At 37.1% G+C, this 17,955-nt stretch overlaps 1 protein-coding gene across 5 annotated transcripts in view; it reads left to right on the top strand.

Annotated features, from left to right (window-relative positions):
• LOC138704413 (zinc finger CCCH domain-containing protein 13-like) overlaps positions 1 to 17,955 on the top strand; it is a 124,607-nt gene that overhangs the window by 17,120 nt on the left and 89,532 nt on the right. For all 5 annotated transcript variants that reach the window (XR_011333343.1, XM_069832264.1, XM_069832261.1 and 2 more), the window contains 3 exons: positions 3,101 to 3,349; positions 12,613 to 12,812; positions 14,423 to 14,727. Coding sequence is in view for 4 of the 5 variants with exons in the window: in XM_069832264.1 (XP_069688365.1) it covers positions 3,101 to 3,349; positions 12,613 to 12,812; positions 14,423 to 14,727 (754 nt within the window). In the remaining variant the exon portion in view is untranslated. The remainder of the gene's footprint in view (positions 1 to 3,100; positions 3,350 to 12,612; positions 12,813 to 14,422; positions 14,728 to 17,955) is intronic.

The raw sequence follows: 17,955 nt of genomic DNA, 5'->3' as shown, positions 1-17,955 counted from the left end.
CATTTCCGAACACTACATTATTACGAAAACTGATAGAGAGCACATAATGAAAATTAAGAATAGTTATTCTGAAACTCCCTGTATATTCCGCCTAGCATCTAATTGTTGCTATGGTTTCATGGGGATGTATTACATTATCTCATTGCACTTTGTCCATTACTTTCAAAGACGTTTGTACCCAATTTATGTGCCTTGTATATTTGAATTCTGAATTTTATAATGTAATTTTGTTCTTCTTTCTCCACGAAAGTTGCATTTTTCATTCTGTTCTTAGAAATTCTTCAACTTTGGGTTATGGAATGCTCAAAGTATTCTAATGATAGTGTCAATGTTACTGTTATTTTAAAATATTTAAACAAAGTGTTTGATTTATGTTAAATTTTCTAGATGCAAACAAGTAATACAGTATAGTCCCGATTATCGGCCTCCCATGTTATCTGGATCACTTTTTTTTTAATTACTTTAGTGTATATATATATATATATATATATATATATATATTTAATTTAATTTATTGGTCTGACCCAATATATTGGGTTTGCCCTGGGACACAGAATAGCTCACAATAAAATTTAAAATGAAAAATTATAGAAACAGGTTTCAGACAGAAGTGATTAAGACATAAAAAAAAATAGAACCAAGTATAATTTAAATTGAATGTATGCCATAAAGATGCTGACAAAATATCGCCACAGAAAATTTTATAATGGTGGTGACAATGGCATCTTGAAGATCTCTCATCAGCTTGTATTTTTCCCTCCACTTTACAAAGGCTTTCGGGATGGTGCCTCTCGCTCCGAAGAAGAGACCGGTAGCTGTGATTTTTTCAATGTTGTATTTCACTGATAGGTACTGAATCATGGGCTCGTAGATTTTCTTTTTCTCTTCGTTCACTTCAGATGGTAGAGTGGCTGAGATTTCAAATCTGATGTAGGATCAATAATTTCGAACAACACGAACAATAACAAAATTTTTAATCAATTACATACTGTATATTTTATGAATAAAAACTCGTTTATTATGTTCATGTGAGCAATATCTTTCTACATTACTGGGTCAGACCTTTGTTCCTTTAAGATTACACAATCAAAAACCACATAGCGCTCTTATCCTCCGTATTATCCGGATTTTTGCTTATCCGGATTGCATGTATAGTTTGGATAATCGGTACTTTTCTGTATTTTGAACGACGCATATTCATTTGAGCTGTAGTACAAACATAATGGACGTATTAAAAAGTTAATGTATGGTTTTATAGATGATTCGTTATCTCGTGAAACCAAATGCATTTGTGTGTCATAGCTCATAGTAAAGAGTGGGGGTAAGACAGCTAGCTATAGCTGCAAATCAAAGCGTAATGAGAGAGGGACCAATTTTTCCTTCCCCTCATGCGCAGGTAGCTTTCACGAGATACCGACGGCCTGTACCTTAGTGTCCTCTCACAATAAGTGGTAGAAATTTCATTCCCATCAGAACTATAGAAAATGAATAAAGTGTATACAGTGTACAGTGATGTAATAATAATATTAAAATGTTTTTTTAACTAAAAAAATAATTTGTAGCTTACAATGCAGTAAGACATTACCATTCTACAGGGTGTCCCAAAAGTCTCCATACATAGGGAACATCGGTTAAAAATGAAAATGCCACATAATGTGCTCAATATAACGGCTCTCGAGAGTCAGGCACAGGTTGGTCAATGTGTTCCAATCTGTTCCAATGCAAAAGCTGCAACATGTCCATCGTCACATGTCAGGTATCGACAATAAGGGCTTGCAGATAAAGGGTGTTGAGGGAAATCAGGAAATTTCAATTTTTAGCCATTTAATTGGTTTACAGCACATTCTATAGGTGGCAGTTGGGACTACAGAACTGTCCAATCACAGAAAAAAAAATTAAATGTGGAAATGTTCATGTAAGGTAACGTTGGACTTTGGTATACTGATTAAAAACCAGGAATGTTCAGGTATTAAAACTTGTTTTTCTCGATAATGGTGTTTCATGACATTCCCCATTTCTTCCGACACCTTTCAGATGTTGAGAGTCCTGGGTTTTTTCATGGTAGACATATGATTAAGATGACCCCAGAGTTAAAAAATCAAGGGGTGTGAGATCTGGAGAGTGAGTTGGACGCAATAAGCACATTATGTGACATTTTTATTTTGATCTTACATTTCCTACATTCATTTATTATCTTCCATAGATCTTATATGAGCAATGAAGCTTTAAGATGTGGAACAAGTAAAAATTTTGCAATATTACAATTACAATTTTTACAGTTTTACAATGTAGTAATTTTCTACAATGATGAGGTAGGTCCGAGGATTCGCCAAAAGATTACCTGGCATTTGCCTTTTGATTGGGGAAAACCTCGGAAAAACCCAACCAGGTAATCAAATCAAAGGGGGAAATGAAGTGATGCCGAGGACTCGCCATAGACCATCTGGCTTCAGTCCCATGGCTGGGGAAAACCTCGGAAGAAACCATTCTTTGAGACCAAAGGGGAATCCAACCCAAGCCCGAACGCAGCTCCGGATCAGCAGCCCAGTGAGTCTGCCATCGATGGCTCTTCTAAAAGTATACAATACATAGCCAATCAGATTATTAAATTTACAAACGCAAATGATCATTCATAAGTTGAGCTATATGTATAATACGAAACAAGTTCATTAAATTTAAGGCATAAACAATTCAATCAGTTGTGATATACAGAAATTGATAATACATATCATGCAAACTACTTCAAATTAATAACACAGACAATTTATCAATAGAGCTATACAGATTACTGTTCAATTTAAAGCATACAGAGACTTTTGGGAAACACTGTAGGTCAGCTCGATAGCCAGAAGTTTTAGGACCAAATCTATGGCAGTCTGATTTCAGGCATTGTTTTCTTATTTTTCATACTCTGTAGCAGTCTTCCTCTCTAAGTAGGACTGATTAAAAAGACACAGAAAAGCAAGCAGCAGGTCGCAGCTTGGAGCCTTGCACACTGTGGCTTTGCTATGCGTTAAACATCGTCATGAATTGGGTGCTGTTGTGTTGTGTTGTGTTGTGTGCAGTGGAATGTGTATGTACTGTGTGGTTTTGACTGCAGGGCCACGGTTCAAACTCTAAATTAAACAGTAAGGACGAACTGAACAAGCGGCTGCATTCCACAGTAGTAGTGAAGAAGACCCACAGCCCGGATCTGAACTGGGAGAACTGGGATCAGACAGACCTCGAGTACGAGGATGAGAAGGTGCTGGAGAAGAGGAGACAGTTACTGCAGCGGGAACTCGAACTACAGATGAAGCGCGAGAAGGAAGAGCAGCAGCGGCAGAAGAAAGACAAGAAGAGCAAAAAGGTACACTTTACTCTATTTATGCTGCAACAGCTCCTCCGCCTGGTTAGCTGTGTGTGAAACAGATTCGTGTGGTGACAGACGTTTTAAGTTATATTTCATATCTGTACGAATATGCAGTGCTAAACAGCTGCGTATTTCTACACAAAACTCTCCAAAGAAAATGGATTAAGTGAAGAAGTTTTATTTCTGTTTGAGTTGTTCTTGATCCGAGGTGCATGGGTTCAAACCCGGCCGAAAGAGACGGATTTTGAGGCAGTCTGTCTTAAAGTGCTGGCTCCGTGTGATAGATATACTGCATGTGAAAGATCTCTTTGCTCATGAACGAAAACAAAATTCTGTGTCCAGTACTCTGTTCTGAATCTTGTTGAGCATGCCATCGTGATTGTAATTGTGAAGGCCTCTGGTAGAAATTACTTTTAAAAATTGTTACACATTCTTTACAAGAAAGAAACTAACTTATTTTGTAACAATAAGTTCAGCTGTTCCATTTTGGAGATGCAATGTCTGCACAGCATAGAGGAGAAGTGGGTACAGTAAGACAGGGAGAACAGTGAGACATTTTTTATTAGATGGTAAATTTTGATGTTGAGATGTTGGTAACAGTGCAGTTGTATGTTGCATGAGTAAAGTAACAGTATTTTCATATTCGATTTGATTCTAGTTATAAAGGTGAGTGATGAAAAAATAATTCGTAATTTTTCACTCTGGAAGTAAAATTTTGGTTTGTGTTTAATGAAGGTTATGTTGGATATACAAATGAGATATAAATATGAATGTTTTGTTACCTAATACTATGGTATTTGAGATTATGTTTGGCAAAGTTTCGTCTTTCTTGTTTTAATTTTGAAGTGACGGCGTCATTTTTAAATGAACTGTGCGTAAAGGGAACAGTGAGACATGCCATTGAAGGGTACACTGAGACGTCTCACTGTTCCCATGTACCAATGATTTGCAAAAACAAACTGTAATTATATTACATTTACCAGTAACTAACATTAAAAATGAAGATACTAGTAACCAATTTAGGAACTGTAGCTTAAAATAATGGATACATTACATTTTAATGGTTTCATAAATAAAAAAATTATTCACAAAATTTAAGAAAATGTTAAAAAATAATAAAGAATTACATTAAATTCTTATAATAATAAGCTTTGTTGTCACCAAAAATTCATTTCATTTTTTCACAAAAGTTTCAAATGCCATGGAAGATTCTTTTCCAAATGTTCCAGTTGTTTCAGTGGTTTCGAAGTCAGACATTAAAATGATTCTAAATAAGTCTACAGAACATGTCAAGATAAAGAGACAGCAAGCTTTCTTTTCTTTTGAAATAAATGTAAATCATTTCAATGTCCGTTAATAGACACTGTGGTGTCTCACTGTACCCTCCTGAATGGGAACAGTGAGACATTTGCATTTTTTTGACAAACATGCATTGTATATTATGTCCTTCATCTATTAACATTTTTGTTTATGTATTATTATACTCCATGTTTTAATGTCTATTTCTGTTGCACTCTTATTTTAAAAATACTTCAATTATCACTTGCATACATGTGTCTTAATATTTTGTGTCTCACTGTACCCACCACTCCCCTACTAATCAATTCAAATGTAATAATAATTTTCATTAAAGAATAAGTCAAAATTATTTACACAATTATCGTATATACGCGAATATTCCGCGCCATCGAATAATTCGCGCACCCAAATTTTAGGAGAGAAAATAAAAAAAAAGAAAATTCGCTGTAATTTGTGTTTTATTTAAGAGAAATTAATCCTACATAATGATTAGGAATCCAGTGTTTGAGGCAAAGCAGTATTGTACCAACCTTACAGTATTTCAAATAATACGCGCACCTCAGTTTTTCTTTGCTAAATTCTGGAAAAAATATGTGCGGAATATTTGCGTATAGGGTAAAGGTTGGTAATATTGTGATACTAATAATATTATGATAGTTCTTTTTGAGAATTTTTTTACAATTTTACTGAGGAAGATCGGTTTTTTGCGTCAACGTACTAAGGGAATGTTCGTGGACAAATTTCTGCACAAAACTGGTCCTTCTCTCGCTCAGTAAAATTGTAATAAATTCTCAAAAAGAACTATCATAATATTATTAGTATCACAATATTAGCAAACTTTACCCTACAGTGCAATGCCAGTATAACGAATTCAAGGTGATATTGTAATTATTTTCATTAAACGGAAAATTCATTAAATCTGCCTACAAATTGAGTCCCACGTTATGGAATAACAGGTACTGTACCTGGATTAGGTTATCCATATTATATTGCAACCAATAAGAATCGGTACCATAATGATAATTACACATATTGACAACTGAATAATTGTATGACTTGAGGCTTTCCCGGTGTTTGATGTAGAATAACTCTTCTCGGGTTCTCAGCCAGGTGAGTTGGAGATTAGCTTCCAAGCTTTCGGCAGCTAGCTCTGCCATCTTCTTCAGGGACGAAGTGATGTGGGACCACGTCTAGCCGGTATATATGCAAAAGTAGGGCTTCCCGCTGCGGGCCAATCAGGAGCTAGTTCCTAGTCCCGACCGCCAGGCGCATTCTGGTTGGTGGACACGTCAGCCAATCAGGAGCCACTTGCTGGTCCCGACTGTCTGCCGTGTGCTGGTGGTCTAAGTGTATTGATGGCAGGTTTCCATGCCGTACTCAGCTGTAGACCCCCGTCTCTGTTGAAATTATTGCCATCTAGCTGGATTTCGATGGCTTCCTTGATAACTAAGTCCCAGAAACCTGATGTCTTGTCCAGGATGGTGGTGGCGCTGAAATCTATCTTGTGGCCAGTTTCTAGGCTGTGTTGGGCTACTTCAGACTTATCAGGATAATACAGTCTTATGCTGTGTTGGTGTTCCTTGCAGCGTTGAAGAAGATGGCAGAGCTAGCCGTCGAAAGCTTGGAAGCTAATCTCCAACTCACCTGGCTGAGAACCCGAGAAGAGTAACTGAATAATTATTCTTGCATATTTTATATTAGGCTTTACTTCGCTTTTCTTCTCTCCTTTGTCTACTTCTTCAACGATTTTTCTTTTCTCGTGTAGCAAAAACTGCTTCTTTTCTGCCATACCTGCTTCTTTACTTCCTCCCTCAACAACGTTTAGGAACAAACTGCCTTCGAAAGTTCGATTTTATTAAACCGTTTCATTTAAATATAAATTCAAACTACAACAATCACATCTACGGAAGTGCATTCAGAAAACTCACTGAAACCAATGCCTGATGATAACTCCTTTATTTTATTTTCTTTCGAATTTATTGTAAATAATTTTTAACTGCTTATTAGGCGTAATTTCTTTAAAATAACATTTTTTTTTCTAGTGGGATGAATTATTATGTTAAACTGAATAGTTCGTTGAATAATTTCGAGGGAAAAATTGTTACGGGGCCGGGCATCGAACCCGGGACCTTTGGTTAAACGTACCAATGCTCTACCAACTGAGCTATCCGGGAACTCTACCAGATACCGATCCAGTTTTTCCCTCTTTATCCACAAACCTCAAAGTGGGCTGACAACCTTCAAGCAACCAACATTGAGTGCACACTAACTCTGTGTGACTTAAATTGTGGTTTTCTGTTAACGAACAGTGATGTGTATTATGCAAATCAAGCTTTCAGGTATAACTCCCTGCTTCGGCCTGACCCTGGAACAATTTTTCCCTCGAAATTATTCAAATCAATATAATTCTGTATTGTAAGCATTCAGTTGCTTTGATTTGATGAAATGGTGCTTTGGCAGACATTTGTTTTCATACAGTTTTCTTTTGTGTAGGTGGGACATTTACTTTTTTTTTTTTTACTGAAAAAGTTGCAACACTGTAATTATTGAGAATCGAACACATGTTCGTATGAACTTTTTTTTTACATAAAATTACTTCAAAATAAGTGGTGCATTTCTTCGTAGATTACCCTGCATTGGCATTATCACGCAAGATGCATGGATAATCACTTCATGTTTGCTTCCTTTTTGGAAAGTGAAATTATGTTCTACGAATTGAGTGAAATATTGCATACAAATTTAAATGCATTGCATTGTCTTCAGCATGCGGTTGTTGGTCTTTCGTTGGTGTTAGGAACACCCAAGTTATTATTTTCTTCTTCTGATATTTTCACATTAATGTGAGTATACGACACTTTGTTACAAATTTGTCGTATACCTGGAATTCAATTAATGTTTAGGCATGTTGTAATTTTCGCAGTTGTGTTTCAATTGAACTGTTTTGTCTGTTGTTTCTCTCTTGTTATGAGTCAACTCCTCTCGAGAATGATTGAAATTTAATATCATTGTTGTCATTTCATCGTCTGTCATTTGAAGCAATACCAACTTATTTGTTGTTGAATTAGTTGTATGTGCATAATGCTAATTATAACAGATTTCATCGAGTTCTAATGTGGAAAATCTATTGTATTCCCAGACATAGTTAATAGTTGTAATGTGACAATATAGAATAGAGAGTAGTGAAAGATACATTGAAGTAATAATTGATAAACAAACAGAAATGTAGAGAAATGGTACATCAGTAGAGAAATATTTTGAGATATTATAAACAAGTAGAAAATTATTTGAAAAAATGTGAATAAATTAATATTGGGAAAAAATTGTAAATAAACAAAGGAATGTTGAGATAATACTAAATAGAGGAATATCGAACAAAATCGTAAATTACAAAATATTGAAATAAATGTTTACTAAATTGAGGAATATCGAAATAAATCGTAATTGGAGGAATATGGAACAAAATTTTAAATAAACAGAGAGATGTCGAACATAATCATAAATACTGTAATCAGAGAAATGTTAAACAATATCGCAAGTAAACACAAATATCGAGAGAAATTTTAGTAATAAGAGATATTTTGTAATTAATACGGAAGTATGGAATCTTAAATAGAGAGATAAGGTGCAATACTGTAAAGAAGTTGTGAAATATCGAACGGAATTTTAAATGAATGGAAATAAGCATGGACAGGTATATAAAATGTTAAATACAAAATTAACAGGTAATGTACTTTTTTTTTTTTTAAGAACATAGGACTTAAATTTTGCCATAAGAAATGTATAATATGTAAAAACAATAAAGAAATAACTTAATCAGTGGGTCATGTTTAGAAATTAGTAGGTTTTGAAAATTTGTAAAACAAAAGAACATCATTTATGGTTGCTAAGTCAAAGTCTGATATTCTCTCTCGTTTTTTTTTTTTTTTTTTTTTTAAACAAAAACTCTCTCAGACTGCCTCCGTGGTCTGTTGGTCAGCATGCTGGCTTCCAGACCAGGAGGTCCCAGGTTCGATTCCCGGGCTCTGCTCTTGGTGAATTTTTCTTGAAGAAGAAGAATTCCCTGGGTCTGGAAATTTGTATGAATGTGAGTGTGCCGGGTTAATAATAATTAACCAATCATCACAAATATAAAAATACATCAGGACTGTTGCCGGGCAGTAACCTGAACACACGTTTCAGCATCATATTGTTGACAAGTAACTCCATCTGTTAGCACAACCATAAAGCATCTAATAGATGCTATAGAGTTACCAACAATGAAAAAAAAAAACTCTCTCTCCCTCTCCCTCTCTCTCTGCACTCACGAGCGTGTGTGCTTGCGTGTGTGTGTGTGTGTGTGTTTTTTCTTCCGGAAAATATTTTGTCTATAAAAGCCCTACTTCTGACTTTTTAACTAAGATTCGTAGGTTGTATATGGATGTTATAGAATACATTAGCTGAGTGGCTAACTGTAGTTGATTTTATGAATTTGCTAAAATCATTGGATCATATGCAAACAGTACTGTGTTTAAATTTGGGATTCCAAGCCTAAAATGAGTTTCTAATTTCCTTTAGTAGTCCAGAATGGCTGCACCAACATAAATATTAAAAAGAGCAGGAGAGGGAAGCCAACCTTGTCTTGTTCTTTGGTTGATATTCACATTTCTGGCACTTTCTATTTCATTGTCTATTTTAATAGAAAAGTCATCCATTGCAGAACTTACTCTGAAATAAAACAAAAACAGTTGCACAATGAAGACCACCAGTGTAGCTCAGATGATACAACCTGAATTTGAGACTGCTCTCTGGTGTGGGTTTGAATCCCACTTAGACTGATCACTTTATTGGAATTTTTTTCGAGGTTTGCCTAAACTGGCAAAAACGTATTACGGCGAACGCCAGTAGGGGAAGTTATCCCCACCCGCGCCACTCGGCACCTCGCTCGCATGCTCTCTCTCTCTCTCTACTGTCTCTCTCTACTATCTGTCCCGCTTCGATGGATCACTGCCTACCACATTGTAATACGCATTAGACAACTGTCCACAACCACAATGCAATACGCATTAGACAACTGTCCACAACATGTACTGACACAACACAACACAATGTAATGTGGTTTGCCTACCACATTGTAATACGCATTAGACAACTGTCCACAACCACAATGCAATACGCATTAGACAATACGCATTAGACAACTGTCCACAACATGTACTGACACAACACAACACAATGTAATGTGGTTTGCCTACCACATTGTAATATGCATTAGACAACTGTCCACAACCACAATGCAATACGCATTAGACAACTGTCCACAACATGTACTGACACAACACAACACAATGTAATGTGGTTTTCATTAAACAACACTCACCTGTTAACTTTGCACATCCTCGAAGTAACACAATAGTCTTTTTTTCCCACGGGTTGGACACTCGTAATGACTAGCAAGTAGTCCATGCTCCTCACAGTACCTTACCGTATCCGCCTTCAAATTCTACCTGGACATTTTCAGGAAGAAGTACACGTCTTCGGTACGGATCATCATTATACACGTGGTTACGTCTGTACACGAAGTTCGACACGGACACAATGAAGCTCCGCGCGTTAACACTTATGCCACCCCCGTTGTCAACCCCTACCAAGCGACATTCACAAGCCCACCAGTTTCTACCCACGCTATTCGGTCATTGTCCCCTTCTACAATACGTTATGGCAGTTCCCTTAAACATAAATACATTCATTTTCCCTTGTACCCCCAACTCGCCTCGGTAGCCGAGAGGTCTAAAGCGTGATCAAAAAGCGTGCGTTTAGGTTTAGTTACGAACTTTCTCGGATCGAATCTGCCCTTCTGCGAAGTCGTAAGAAAAAAAAAGAGAGAGACATGAAGCAAGAACAGAGAAGGAGAGGCTGCAGAGAGAGAGAGTGAGAGAGGGGAGAGAGAGAGACTGACAGGACGAAGTTCCTGTTTTGATTCGTAGATGTCGTTACTCTTTTTGTTCCACTTTCCTACACTAGATGTCACCCCACCCTAAACCTCTATTTCCACTCTTTCCCGCTAGGGTGTGTGGTGAGCTTGTAGGGGAAAAGTGGAAAGGGGACGTGGGCGGAGCTTTGCGTTCGCCGTATTACGTTTTTCCCCCTAAACTATAAGGCGAATGTGAGGTAATTCTATGACTAATCCGCAGATTCAGCTTTCTAAATACCATCTCACTGTCACCAATTCTACCAATGTTAGATAACTTCACAGTCATGCAGCATTGATGCAAGTAATTAGGAATTTGTAGGGAGTTGAAAGGATGAGTACTGCCAGTCCCAGCTAACTGTGTAAAGACGAATATTTTCATTTAACCGTAATCATATATTGGAATTATATTTCATTTTGGTGCAAGGATGTATGTTTTCATCTAATCATAATGATATGGGGACATTTTTGGTGCAAAGTTAAATAATTTCATATAATCATAATGATATTGGAACATCTTCATCAGATTTGCCATCACCATCCTGTGTTTTGTGCAAAGATAGTGATAGTGTCACATTCAAAAGTGCAATACATTAAGAGACTTTCAGCATAAGTCAACAGGCGAACTTTACTGGGAAGTACGTAGATGAATGACTTTGTGTCAAGTGTCCGAGCATTAAATAAAATAAATAAATAATACTGGAACATATATTTTATTTTTAGTGCAAAGATGAATATTTTCATCTAATCATAATGATATTTCAACATTATATTTCATTTCATATCCATGGTTCAAGAATTAAAACAGAAAATCAATATCCCGAATTTAAAAGAAAACTTACAAATTAAACTAATCCCTTTAACTCTATTAAATATAGAATATAATCTAAATTTAACAGAAGAAATATTGAAATCAGAAGTAAACACTGAAATAATAAAGCAATTGTCTTTAGAGACAATTAATATTAGGTACCCTCCACAAAACTGGCTTCATTTATACACCGACACATCCTTGATCTCAAGAGAACAAGGTGCTGGTGCAGGTGTTACGTGCTGTCTCTTCTCACTTTATAGATCTCTTGGATATGGAACAACAAGTTTTGATGGAGAAATCATTGCAATAAGTGAAAGTCTCAGGAATCTTCTATCACACATCAATAAATTTAGGAATGCAGTTATATTGTCAGACTCCAAAGCAGCTATTCTGTCAATCGTCTCTAAACACACACCTTCATCTCAAACAGCAGAAATAACTAAAATGCTCTCTCAATTAATATCACTCAATAAAAGAATTGTATTCCAATGGATACCGTCCCATTGTGGAATCCTGGGAAATGAGAAGCGGATGCTTTAGCAAAGAAGGGCAGCACTGCTACTTACAGACCTGTTACTAAATCTACGTATTACTCTGTGAAGAGATTTATTAAATCTACATACTTATACTTCAACAAATAAAATTTGATAACACAATGTCAAGGGAAAAAAATGGAACTCTCTGCATCATAATCCACAGTTGATTCCCGATTTACCACGAAAATCGTCTGTAGCTGCATTTAGATTGGCAACAGGCCATGATTGTTTGGCCAAACACCTGCATAGAATTGGAATATATCAGTCCCCTAGCTGCCCATTGTGCAACTCAAACCAAGAAATGGATTCGGAACACCTCAAAATCTGTGCTTCAGTGGCTGACCATGATAATATCTTTGAAAAATATTGGAGTGCAAGAGGTCAAATGACTTTATTGTCAAACGTCTGGCATTAGAAAACAACATATTTAATTTTTGGTACTGTTAAATAACCAATTAGAAATAAAAAAGTACACCATGAAATAAGTTAACATTAGAAACCACAATATTGTAATACCAAATACATCAGAACTTAGTCACATAATGATTAACTAAGAGTGGAATTAATTATTCCAAATGATTAAAACGTGCTCTAAAAGAAAACAAAAACATTATTCTTTTGTTGACATGCATGATTTTAGTGATGTGACGAGTTGTGTTCGCAGGGCATCAGCAGCTCGTCATCCACGTCCGCCTCTTCAAGCAGCTCCACGGAGTCGAGCTCCAGCAGCGATGACTCCAGCTCCACGTCAAGCTCCACGTCGGCCGACTCCAGGAGGAGGAAGACGAAGGGGAAGAAGCTCAAGCGTGATTCTAGCTCCTCCACCTCGGAGACAGATCGAGTCTCCAAGAAGAAGTCCAGCAGGTATGTAGCATGTCTTCGTCGTCATTACGATTCCACCAAGTTAATAACAGTTCAGGAACAATGTACTGTTATGTGGCTGGACACACTGTGTAGTTGAGGGATGATGGGAAGGTTTATTCTTAATCTCGGCAGTTGAAGTGCGTTTGGGTGTAATCCGTCTATCAGTATCTAATATAATTCCCAGACATTTTCCTTAAAATAATGATTTTTTTTTTCCATTAAATATTATTCCTATTATTTTTTCCTAAACTTGTATCCCTAATATTTAATTTTTATGGCACACAAATTTTCTTAAGGTTATGGATCTGGGAGATTTCTAACATCTACATTTTTACACCAATTAATCTAAAACTTTTACCACATATTTCTTAGAATGTGGACATTCAATATACCAATTTTCACTTTGATATTGTCGACCTGGTTGGCAAGTTGGTATAGCGCTGGCCTTCTATGCCCAAGGTTGCGGGTTCGATCCCGTGCCAGGTCGATGGCATTTAAGTGTGCTTAAATGCGACAGGCTCATGTCAGTAGATTTACTGGCATGTAAAAGAACTCCTGCGGGACAGAATTCCGGCACATCCGGCAACGCTGATATAACGTCTGCAGTTGCGAGCGTCGTTAAATAAAACATAACATTTCACTTTGATATTCCAATTAGTTTACTTATAATTAATTTTTATTTTTCTTTTAATACTGAACTATAATTGTCCCAATCTTCAAAGTTGCAGTAGTGTGCAAATTAATGCGAACAACGTAATTACTTATGCAAAAACACTCAAACGGGATAAAAAAAGGATCTAAGATATACCTCAGTAATCTATGTGGCCTCCCTTGTTCCTAATAACAGCTCTGAGACGATTTGGCATGGATTCCACTAATTTCCCACAAATATTCTTCATTTCTTCATCGCGAAACCATACACCAATGAGGGCAGAAATCATCTTCTCCTTTGTAGAACAATCCATTTTTTGCATTCTTCTTTTGCAAGTTGACCACAAGTTCTCAATGGGGTTGATGTTGGGTGAGTTGCCTGGCCAGGGGAGTACCTGAATATTCTTCTTGTTGAAGAATTCTGTAGTTTTTCGAGACGTATGGCATGGTGCCAGGTCTTGTTGGAACACACACTGAACAGTACGAAATATACAAACACACTAAAACACACCCCGATCAAATTCTCAACACACAGATCAATTTCAGTACACACACACTATTTGACTTCACTTTTCAACACCTTTCAACAATCAAACGCACCCACATAACAGGCAGAGAAGTTCGAGATGACGCCGAGATCTAATAGGCTCTGAGGATGGTGTGATGAAGCACTGAAACAGCTGTAAGCCGCACAAACTTACATAATTAACACGAGTAAGTCCGCTAGTTAATCAATTAAAAATATTTAGGAAGTGAAATCTTTAGGAAACATTTTTAGAAAGAATTAGGAATATGTTTGTTAGGATTTATGTTTTTAGGAAATAAAACTGTTAGAAACTTTGTTTTAGGAAAATAAAGTTTTAGAAATTTAAATATCAGGAAAAATGTCCAGGAAGCGTCTGACATCTCATTGTCTAACACTAGCGAGAGACTACAACACTTGTGTCTGACTTGTCCAGGAGTGGGAAGTCCTCCGTCAAGAGTGGCTGCTCCCCTCCTGCTGGTAAAAAGGCTCCTTTGGCTCGCAGAGGGGATGACCAGCGCTCGTCCTCGACGAAACGGCGAGAGCCTTCCCCTCAGAACAGGAAGGCCCCGCCACCCGTGTCAAAGCCTGGGCAGCCGCCTGCTAGGAGGAGGTCGCTAACGCCTGCAGGCCGCAGCAGTAGTGGTCATCGCCGACGGTCACAGACGCCTCCACACTCGAGTGGAAACAAGAGCAAGCCTGCCGCAGCCGCCAGGTCTTCACTGAGCACCAAACAGCCAGGTAAACAACTGCAATCCTTTTGGTTGATATATTGTGAGGCTCATCGAATCAGGTACAGAGTCAGGCACGAGTAACCAGCACAGAACCAGATCCCGGGTTTGATGCCCAGCCCTGGAACAATTTTTTCCTCGAAATTATTCAAATCAACTTTACAGGAAGGTCCACACCTGTGGAGTAACTGTCAGCGTGTCTGGCCGCGAAACCATGTGGCCCGGGTTCGAATCCTGGTCGGGGCAAGTTACCTGGTTGAGGTTTTTTCTGGGGTTTTCCCTCAACCCAATTCGAGCAAATGCTGGGTAACTTTCGGTGCTGGACCCCGGACTCATTTCACCGGCATTATCACCTTCATCTCATTCAGACGCTAAATAACCTAGATGTTAATAAAGCATCGTAAAATAACCCAATAAAATAAAAATAAATTTACAGGGAGTTATACCTGAAAGCTTGATTTGCACAGCACAGAAGTGTCTGGATGCTGGTGGAGAACATTTCCAGCATTTATTGTGAAGGTTCCAGACACTTCGTTACTTTAATTGGGCTATTCATTTTCACTTTCATTTTATGTCGCATTAATTAATTTAGGAGAAAGATTCAGACCAAATGAGACTAGACAGAACGGTTATTCATACTTACTTACTTACTTACTGGCTTTTAAGGAACCCGAAGGTTCATTGCCGCCCTCACATAAGCCCGCCATTGGTCCCTATCCTGAGCAAGATTAATCCAGTCTCTATCATCATATCCCACCTCCCTCAAATCCATTTTAATATTATCTTCCCATCTACGTCTCGGCCTCCCTAGAGGTCTTTTGCCCTCCAGCCTTCCAACTAACACTCTATATGCATTTCTGGATTCGCCCATACGTGCTACATGTCCTGCCCATCTCAAACGTCTGGATTTAATGTTCCTAATTACGTCAGGTGAAGAATACAGTGTGTTGTGTAACTTTCTCCATTCTCCTGTAACTTCATCCCTCTTAGTCCCAAATATTTTCCTAAGAACCCTTAACCTCTGTTCCTCTCTCAAAGTGAGAGTCCAAGTTTCACAGGGACCTGAAAATGTTGCATATGCGAAATCCGCGAATTTTTAAATTGTGGGTAGAAAGTAATTTTCTTTATCTGTAAAGTGATTTAGCATGATTTTCTAGTAGAATTGAAAGATGATGATAATGATGGTGAAGGGAGAAGAGAAAACCCTGTGCTGGTACGTAGCCTACTCCTGTCGAATAGCACCAAGGGGGCCACCAGGCTTAACGTCCCCATCCGACAGACAAATCACTATCAACAGTGTCTTCTCTTAATTTCATTGCGAAGAGATTTGGGATTTAATATTTAACCCAGGCATATTGGTGCACAGTCTAGTGATTAGAAGTTACGCACTGCCATCTCTCCTAGTCCTGAGCTACCCCGCCGGGGATCGAATCCGGGTCGACTAGTCTGGGGACAGACACACTACCACAGAGCTAACTCGGCGGACAAAAACATTATTTACCGAAATTTTGAAGAAATCTGAATTTCTAGAATCTACAGACGTGGACAAATTATTAACAAAATTGACGATTTTTATGATCATTCTGTTTACAAAATTTGATTTTTCAATTTAGACTACAGTTGACAATTTTGCATGTTTCTATCATTACAGTAGACAGAAATATGCAAAAATGTCAACTGTAGTTTAAATTAAAGAGTTAAATATTGTAAAAATATATAATAAAAATCTTCAATTTTGTTAATACTTTGTAAATTAGAAAAAATGTCAACTACAGTCTAAATTGAAGAGACAAATTTTGTAAAACTATAAAATAAAAATCTTCAGTTTTGCTAATAATTTGGAAATATCCAAAATGTCAACTGTATTCCAAATTGAAGAATCGAATTTTGTAAAAATATATAATAAAAACCTTTAGTTTTGCTAATAATTTGTAAATATGCAAAAATATCAAATGTATTCCAAACTGAAGAGTTAAATTTTCTAAAACTATACAATATAAATGTTCAATTTTGCTAATAATTTGGAAATACGCAAAAATATCAAATGTAGTCAAAATTGAAGAATCATATTTTGTAAAAATATATACTAAAAATCTTCAATTTTGCTAATAATTTGTCCACGTCTGTATATATACCTTAATGTCAGTTGTTGCTAAAGGTATACACTTGCTCATCACGTGATGCTGACTTGTGGTTTTTTTATTGTTTTATTTATCGGCTGACTTAAGGATTTACTACTTCATTTGGCTTCTAGAAATTTGTGGCCATTTCTCTTTATTGAAATAAATTTATGATTGTAATGGAAATAGTGATGATAAAATGATAATGTCCACACCTGTGGAGTAATAGTCAGCGTGTCTGGCTGCAAAACCATGTGGCCCGGGTTCGAATCCCAGTCGGGGCAAGTTACCTGGTTGAGGTTTTTTCCGGGGTTTTTCCTCAACCCAATACGAGCAAATGCTGAGTAACTTTCGGTGTTGGACCCCCAATTCATTTCACCGGCATTATCACCTTCATATCATTCAGACGCTAAATAACCTAGATGTTGATATAGCGTCGTAAAATAACCCAATTAAAAAAAATAAAATAAAATAATAATACAAATAATCGGAACAGGTTTTACTCTGAAATATTTAGGTTCTTAGAGTTACTACTCATCAAAGTAGGCATTTGAAGGTACTATAAAATTGAAATATGTACGTCTCATAACCTGAAACAAATTTATTTACAAAAATCCCATGAATGCACGTACAGAAACGAAATAAGACAGTTGCTGTGATGTGATTGGAAAATTGATCAGTACATTTACTCTGCTATAGTCCCGTCGCTCTAATTTCCGGCAGCCAATCGCGTTGCAGGTTGGCTACATTTAAACGTGTGCGTCTTGTGATTCGCTGAGGAAGATGTTATTCATTTCTTAAGGCTCGATAAATACTTAATATAATCGCCCGCCATTTTGGCTCTTCTTTGGTGTTTGCAGAAAGCACACGAAGACATTATCTGCCGCTAAGTTATTTTCTGAATTACAGTGCGTTTGATTTATTATCATAGGAGCTACGACATGATAATGTTTAATGGTGAGGCAGATACATTCCTCATCTGGTAGCTCGGCAACGAAAGAACAAAAATGGCGAACGATACTAACTACCTAGACTTTATAGGGCTTCACTTCCTAAGACGTAAGCAAAGAGGAGGAGTCACGCCAGAAATAACAGCGTTGCGACTATAATTATAGTGA

Source organism: Periplaneta americana, chromosome 8, assembly GCF_040183065.1.
Source record: "Periplaneta americana isolate PAMFEO1 chromosome 8, P.americana_PAMFEO1_priV1, whole genome shotgun sequence".
NCBI classification, from domain to species: Eukaryota; Metazoa; Arthropoda; class Insecta; order Blattodea; family Blattidae; genus Periplaneta; species Periplaneta americana.
This window is presented reverse-complemented; position numbering and strand designations above follow the sequence as displayed.